Below are 6,770 nucleotides of genomic sequence, written 5' to 3' on the forward strand. Positions count from 1 at the left end.
AAAAAAAAAAAAAAAAAAAAAAAAAAAAAAAAAAAAAAAAAAAAAAAAAAAAAAAAGAGGATTTTTTTTAGTTTGCTGTTGGTTCATGGTTTTTGTTATGTACTTGTAGGTAGGCAGAAAATTGTTTTGTTATTAGATTTGGCTTCAATGGTAATGGTCCTTCTCATCTAATCTTTTGCCCCAGGGATAAAGTCGTCGACTTCCATTGGAATGCAGCTGATCCATGGACTGTTGTGAGTGTGTCTGATGATTGTGATACGACTGGTGGAGGAGGGACGTTGCAGGTTGCTATCTCTCTCCCTGTCTCTCTCACTCGCCTCCCACACATGCACAAAAGCAAAACAAATAGATTTGTATGGTTTCTGAACTTGGAGGGGTGTGCTAATTTTCTCTTGAATTTGTTATGAGTTGCAGATATGGCGCATGAGTGACCTAATTTATCGTCCAGAAGATGAGGTGTTAGCTGAGCTTGAAAAATTCAAATCTCACGTAATTGAATGTGCTGCGAAGCCTTGAGTGCTTCATAAACCTTTCTACCTGTGTTTTTTTCGGACATAACGCAGTAGGTTGTAGATTTTGTCTGTTTTCTTAGGATTGAGATGTTAGGTGTGCAAGTAAATCCGGCGCAGGCTCTCTCTACCATTTATAGAGTTTAGTAGAATGAACATGATCCACAGTGATACCATCAAGGTATTGAACGCTCTTGTTTCCCTGGATTACTTGGTGGTTAGGTTCTTGAAATTTGGTGTTATGTTGAATGAAACCCGTTATGATTCTGTGTTTGGGGACCAGGATTCCTTGTTCTTGCCCGAACCCGAACCAACTTGTTTGTTATTTAGCCCGTCTAGGAACTAGCAAATAATGCAAGGCCTTTCACTCTTATTATTTTGAAGCGTGGTGGATGATATTATATGATATTACAGGTGAGACTAATGGATGTCTTTTTTCATGATACAAAGTGTTCTATACATTGATTGAAAAGAAAAAAAAATTTGACTCTGAATCTTACAGCATTTTCTTCACTCTAATGCTTTATTCTGCAACAGCAAGGAAGAAAAAAACGTCGAGGATAACGAGAATGTTAACCGTTCTTGTATCCACCCCAGTTTATCGTCACCTTATCCTCTACAATCCCATCAAGTTGTTGTGTATAGCACTGCAAAAGCTATTTTGGAAGCCAGTTAGTTGAAATTTGTACGTATGTTCGTTCGTCTTAGGGCGTATTGGATCAAAATCGGTCAACATCGAATTTGAAGTATGTGGAAGGACTTGCTTGTTTGTTAGGTAGAACCGGACCATAATCTAGGCATTCCATGTTCACTGATGCTACTTCCAGAGTATCTTCTCATTCTTTGCCAGAAGTGCCTCTTACCTTTCCCGTTTCGAAGAGGACTAGAACTTAAGCATCTTTCGAGTGATCTAGATTCTAGCATTCCGATTCCAATTGAAGTATTTAACATACCCGAGATTGAGAGACGTGTATCGATGACATCAAGACCTGATATTGAGCCAGATACTAAATATTCGCTACGAAAAGAGTCTAGCATGTATCTTGAACTCAATGTCTCGTCATTCATCTCCAAAGATGAATTATCTAGGCTTGAACCAGCTTGTGAGATTGCTTCTCGAGCATCATTGCATTGGTTGCATACTAGTTTCAAAGCTTGAACGACCTCGCCCATGAAAGGTCGATGTGACACCTCTGGTTGCACACACATTGAAGCAATGGCAGCCACTTTGGCAATATTTTCAAAAGGAACACTAGAATCAAGCGATTTGTCAATTATAACATCTAGACCTTCTTTGCTCGTGAGTAGTGGACGAGCCCAAGCAACAAGATTTTCTTCACCAGGCGGTTGCGACATGTCAACCGGTTTCCTCCCTGTTAATAGCTCAAGAAGAACGACCCCGTAGCTATAAACATCACTCTTCACAAGTAAATGCCCCGTCATCGCATATTCCGGAGCCACATATCTGTAGGAGATGCAATAACTCGAGTAAGAGAAGGCATAAAATACAAAAACGAACAAAGCGAAGATGCATAACAATCTCATTATTATTGTTCAAAAGTAAGGTCTAATATATTTTGTTTCCACAGGTGCATTGTTGGTGAGGAAAATCAAGAACAGACGTTTACTCTAAGATTTGAAGGTAATCAAGTTTGCTTAATTCAGGTGCATGCCTAAGTAAGTAAGGGATTAAGTTAAGATTGTGACAACTATATTAACTACCATAACCTCAGCTTGGTTCTTCACTGTATCTGGCAGTGTTAATTCCAAAAGAACTTCTAATAACACGACCAAACGGAAGGAATTCTTACCCGAAAGTTCCCATGACGCGTGTCGAAATGTGTCTGCTTTCCTCATCCATTGCCGTTCTAGCCAAGCCAAAGTCCGAAACTTTTGGTGTAAAATCATGTTCTAATAAGATATTGCTGGATTTGAAGTCTCGATGTATGACTCTCGGACTCGAATCCTCGTGTAGATAGGATAAACCCCGAGCAGCGCCAAGTGCTATCTTCATCCGAGCGTCCCAATCAAGTGGGGCAGTTTCCTTATCAACATCTGATAGAAGACTGGGTAAGATTAAATTGTTATCATGCTGCTTAAACTACGAAGGAAACACATGAGAAGCATTTTCTGACCATGTAAGTGAGATTCCACACTGCCATTTGGAATAAGTTCATACACCAGGGAGCGGCTACCCTCCTCAGTACATATTCCAATCAACTTGACCAAGTTTCTATGGTGAAGACGGCTAAGCATTTCGACTTCAGCCAAGAATTCTCGACCGCCCTGATGATCATCTCTCTTGAGAACTTTAACTGCTACTTCGGTATCGTCTTCGAGAGTGCCTCTGTAAACACGTCCAAAGCCACCCTCCCCTAATATCCTTGAAGGGTCAAAATTATTGGTGGCTCTCTCTATGTCTGAGGCACTGAATGTCTTGGCTGATCCTGAATATGGGGCAATGCTAGATCCAAAGGATAAAGAAGCAGAACTAGGCATGGCTGCCATGACTGATCCACCAGCACCTGCAAGACTCTATTAACTTAGAAAAATCGCGGAGGAGGATCGAGAACAGTGAGCTAACGAATGAAGTAAAATAACGTTGCAAGAGATCCGCCTTTGCAGGGGGGCAGCATAAGTAGGCAATCCATTTACCTGATGGTTTATTGAGGGAAGATACCAAAGCATGTGGAGTTGGTTTCTGCTGACAAACGCCATCGTTGCGTCTGAGGAGCAAAATCCAAGCAGTCGCAACACATAAGACGACTGCAACAGTAGTTGATAGAGCAATAATGGCAATCATACCACCACTTATCCTGTCTTTGTGCTGTATGTTCTGTACATCGACGCCAATCGGTTTAACCGTCCTTGCATCGTTACTATTACTATAATAAGGCTCATTATCTATTCCTGAATCTCCAGAAGGAGGTGATTGAGGTAAACCCGGATATCGAACGTATAATACTTCATATTTCCCAAAATAGGAAGCTTTGACAGAAACTTTCTTATGCCAAAACCTTTGGTAAGTCAAAAAGGCTGTAGTATTGTCAAATTTTTCCCCAAGTGGGACTAAGTCAATAAGAACAACAGTCTTATCTGGTTGCTGGTTAGCTGCATTAGCTCCAATGACGCGTACTTGGCTTTGCTTTACGAACACCCCAGCAGCAATTTCTGCTGCCAGCTCCGAAACCAGGGGGAAGAACGTATATAGCGAAACGCTGAGGCGAAGTCCAATTTGCATGGGCCAAACACAACCGCAGGGAGATCCTGGGGGAGTGTTTGTATATGGCTCGGTGCACTGGGTAGCTGAACAATCTACATCAAATTGAACATGTTCGTGAATACTAATTTCCTTTGTAATCTGGATGAGAATTTCGAGTAGATGTATACCTTCATTGGGAGGTGGAGGAGGCAATGTATGTATCGGTCGCAGCGGTGGCATCTTCGGGCTTTTTGCCCAAGGTTTCAAGGGTGAAGGTGAAGCTTTAGGGGGATAAAAATGTCCTGAAAATGGAATGAACAAACAACAATGTTAATGTTTTATATTGGTATGTGAAAGAGTTCTTCTTTGATTTAAACATTGTTATGCTCCATACTTTCAGTATGACCAGACATTTTCTGGTATGGTGAAGGAGAAGGCGAAACATGAGTCACAAGCGGTAGACGATCATAATGTGAAGGAGATATCGACGAAGGATCTGCACAGGAAGAAAGTACGTAGCCAGTAGCCACAAGGGTCAGTTTTTCATTCTTGTTTTTAAACAATTCACATACGATATCAATACATCGAACTACCTGACTCCATAGGTGGAGCGTAGTCTCCTCTCTCGTGTGAATGTTGTGCCGTGGAAACAACTGGTCCTATGATATCAAACCAAGGGGAGAATAAGTTCAATGGCCATCAATGTCAGGGATACCAAGATTGAAAATAGCAGTGAAGTTAGCCAAATCAAGGTTAAACCAATACCTGACGTTTCTATCGCACGGGATGAAATCGGATATGACGGTGCAGGTGCAGGTGCAGGTGCGTGACTAATGATATGATTCCTCCTTCTATGATGCTTATAATTTGAAGGCACAGGAGATGTTGGAGAAAGATTTCCTCTACGAAACGGAGCTTTTCGCGGTGGAACGATCGGCCGTTGAGTGTCACGAGAACGTCCCATGTCATTGCGAGTAGAAGGAGCTTCATAAAAAGCGCTAGAAAATAAGCACCAGGGAGAGGGTTTCTTTGTTCATGAGCAATTCAACTGAAATACACTTTTTCCATAGTACCTTCCTTTGGGGAATGATTCACAGGTAGCATATACTTAGGCAATGCATTAGAAGGTGTAGCTACTGGTGCTTCTAAGCTCTTTATGTCATCAGCTTTGGGCGAAATAGCAACTACTGGAGGGATATTAGGCTCTGGAAACATCAAAATAGATCAGATCAAACCACCATGAACATATGGGAACAGAGCTTTTAAACCAAGAACAGTAGAAATTCATCAGCAGTTTCAAACATCTAGATCCAGACCACAATTGGGACAAGAATTCTTACTTTTCCTAGCTCTTAAGAAACTTGCTTGTGGAAATGGTTCAAATAAGAGAAGAACAGGAACATAAACAGCTAACAATTAGCTAAGTTTTTAGTGGAACCTGGAGAAATTGGGTCGGGGATTGGAGCTACATTCGGTGATGAATTGCTTGTTTGGTCACGCCGGGAACTGGGTTGAACTGGTGAAGGCGGCTGAGGCATGCTATTAACCGGCGGCGACACGGTAGGAGCACCGAGTGAAGCTGCCGGAATAAACCCATTAGCGGCAGTTCATCCAAATCAAATGGCTAACCAGTTCATTCAAATCTAAACAACCCAGATAGCGAATTCGAAATGTGCATAAGAAAGAGGGTTTTACCTGCGATTTCCCGAAGGTCGGACGCATTAGCAGCAACGACACAAAGAATCAGCAGCGGAAGAAGAGCCTCCATCCCGTATGAACTCAAACCCCAATCCAAACCCACTTCCTCAAATGACCACAAAGTTATTCAACATCGATTAAAAGAAGAAGTAGAAGAAGAACAAACAGATGAAAACGAATTAAACAAATCACTTAAATGGGAATTTATAACTTGAAGCAAGAACAATGTTGGACTGAATAAGACCCACAAACAGTGCGAAGAAAGCAATCGATTCAAAAACCCAGATATGGGTTTGGTAAAAAAACACCTCAAACAAACGAATCATCCATTTTCGACTCTGTTTTGCAAGGATTTGAGCAACCCATGAACAAAAAACAAGGAGTTTCTCCAAAAGAAACAGACCCAGAAAACCAAAATCAAAACCAAGAACAGTAGAAATCCACTTCATATACCACTCGCTCACTCAGTGAAAGAAGCAAATATTTTAATGGGAGGTTTTAGGATCCAACGGGGAATCAAATTTGATATGTGGGTCTTTGGAGTTCATAATCGAGATTGCTGATTTTCCTGGTTTTCAGTGCTTCGTGTTGGCCATTTCTACAGATGGTGACACAGTTAGAGACCCATATGACTGACTTCTCATCCTCCATATCTTGGATTATAATTTTGTTTTTTATTCAACTTTTTGTTTAAGAATCCGAGAAATTGCTGCTTAAGCTTCAATGTCCTAATAATTTCAATCAACGACTTGTTTGTAAATATTGGATGGGTCAAAATCTTCACTCAAATCGCCGTGGAAAGATAACAGGTTTCCTTTTCTTTTATCCCAAAAAGAAAACAGTTTTCAAATACTTATTAATGATCATTTATAGAATGATTAAACTGCCTTATAAAGTAGTTCGTCACAATAAGAAACTTCAATATTCTCGATGTTATAGCTTCAAATTAGCGTACTTTTATATTAGTTTTTAATAGTGTATATTTTTTTTTTGAAAAATTGATCGATGAATAAGTTTGTTAGCTTCATTATTTTTAAAAGTCATGTTCTAGCTAACATTGGTAAGTCACTTGCAAAATCTCGTGCAAATTTTCTGATCTCAAATGACGAGAGAATTTTAGATAAATGAAAACGTATTATTCTAATCTATCGACTTAAATCGAGAAATTTGGAGAATAATAAAAAGAGACAAAATTACAAAAATTACAAATTTGGTCTGATGTGTGTTGGAAATGATTGTATGTTGGGAGAGGACAAAAATGGAAATGAATCGAGAAATAATTATTAAAACTCGAAATAATGTCTCCTTTTTGTCCGAGAACTCAAAGAAAATGGACAGAATGGATATCTTTGGAGTCATTA

At 40.0% G+C, this 6,770-nt stretch overlaps 2 protein-coding genes across 3 annotated transcripts in view; one reads left to right on the forward strand and one right to left on the reverse strand.

Annotated features, from left to right (window-relative positions):
* LOC111461417 (WD-40 repeat-containing protein MSI4) overlaps positions 1 to 947 on the forward strand; it is a 7,917-nt gene extending 6,970 nt beyond the window's left edge. The window contains exons 14-16 of one of the 2 annotated variants that reach the window (XR_002713560.1): positions 185 to 284; positions 415 to 788; positions 841 to 947. Coding sequence is in view for 1 of the 2 variants with exons in the window: in XM_023104929.1 (XP_022960697.1) it covers positions 185 to 284; positions 415 to 516 (202 nt within the window). In the remaining variant the exon portion in view is untranslated. Of the gene's footprint in view, positions 1 to 184; positions 285 to 414 lie in introns of both variants that reach the window. The other variant, XM_023104929.1, reaches the window with a different exon arrangement.
* LOC111461413 (receptor-like serine/threonine-protein kinase ALE2) lies at positions 918 to 6,016 on the reverse strand. Its single transcript, XM_023104926.1, has 11 exons — positions 5,407 to 6,016; positions 5,150 to 5,290; positions 4,785 to 4,916; positions 4,477 to 4,695; positions 4,305 to 4,370; positions 4,106 to 4,207; positions 3,900 to 4,013; positions 3,165 to 3,824; positions 2,645 to 3,034; positions 2,321 to 2,564; positions 918 to 1,974 (listed from the first exon to the last, which is right to left on the reverse strand). Exons 1-11 carry the CDS (start codon positions 5,477 to 5,479, stop codon positions 1,281 to 1,283), a joined length of 2,835 nt encoding a protein of 944 aa, XP_022960694.1. The 5' UTR covers positions 5,480 to 6,016; the 3' UTR covers positions 918 to 1,280.
* Positions 6,017 to 6,770: the final 754 nt, after the last annotated feature.

The sequence above is a fragment of the Cucurbita moschata genome, unplaced genomic scaffold, assembly GCF_002738365.1.
Source record: "Cucurbita moschata cultivar Rifu unplaced genomic scaffold, Cmos_1.0 Cmo_Scf00025, whole genome shotgun sequence".
In the NCBI taxonomy this organism is placed as follows: domain Eukaryota; kingdom Viridiplantae; phylum Streptophyta; class Magnoliopsida; order Cucurbitales; family Cucurbitaceae; genus Cucurbita; species Cucurbita moschata.

What these genes read in the sequence shown, in the direction of transcription:
- LOC111461413 (XM_023104926.1), bottom strand. Translation starts at nt 5,479, where the DNA reads ATGGAGGCTCTTCTTCCGCTGCTGATTCTTTGTGTCGTTGCTGCTAAT. An exon ending in CGACCTTCGGGAAATCGCAG is followed by an intron (nt 5,291 to 5,406) that starts GTAAAACCCTCT and finishes TTATTCCGGCAG; the next exon opens with CTTCACTCGGTGCTCCTACC. An exon ending in GAATCATTCCCCAAAGGAAG is followed by an intron (nt 4,696 to 4,784) that starts GTACTATGGAAA and finishes CTTTTTATGAAG; the next exon opens with CTCCTTCTACTCGCAATGAC.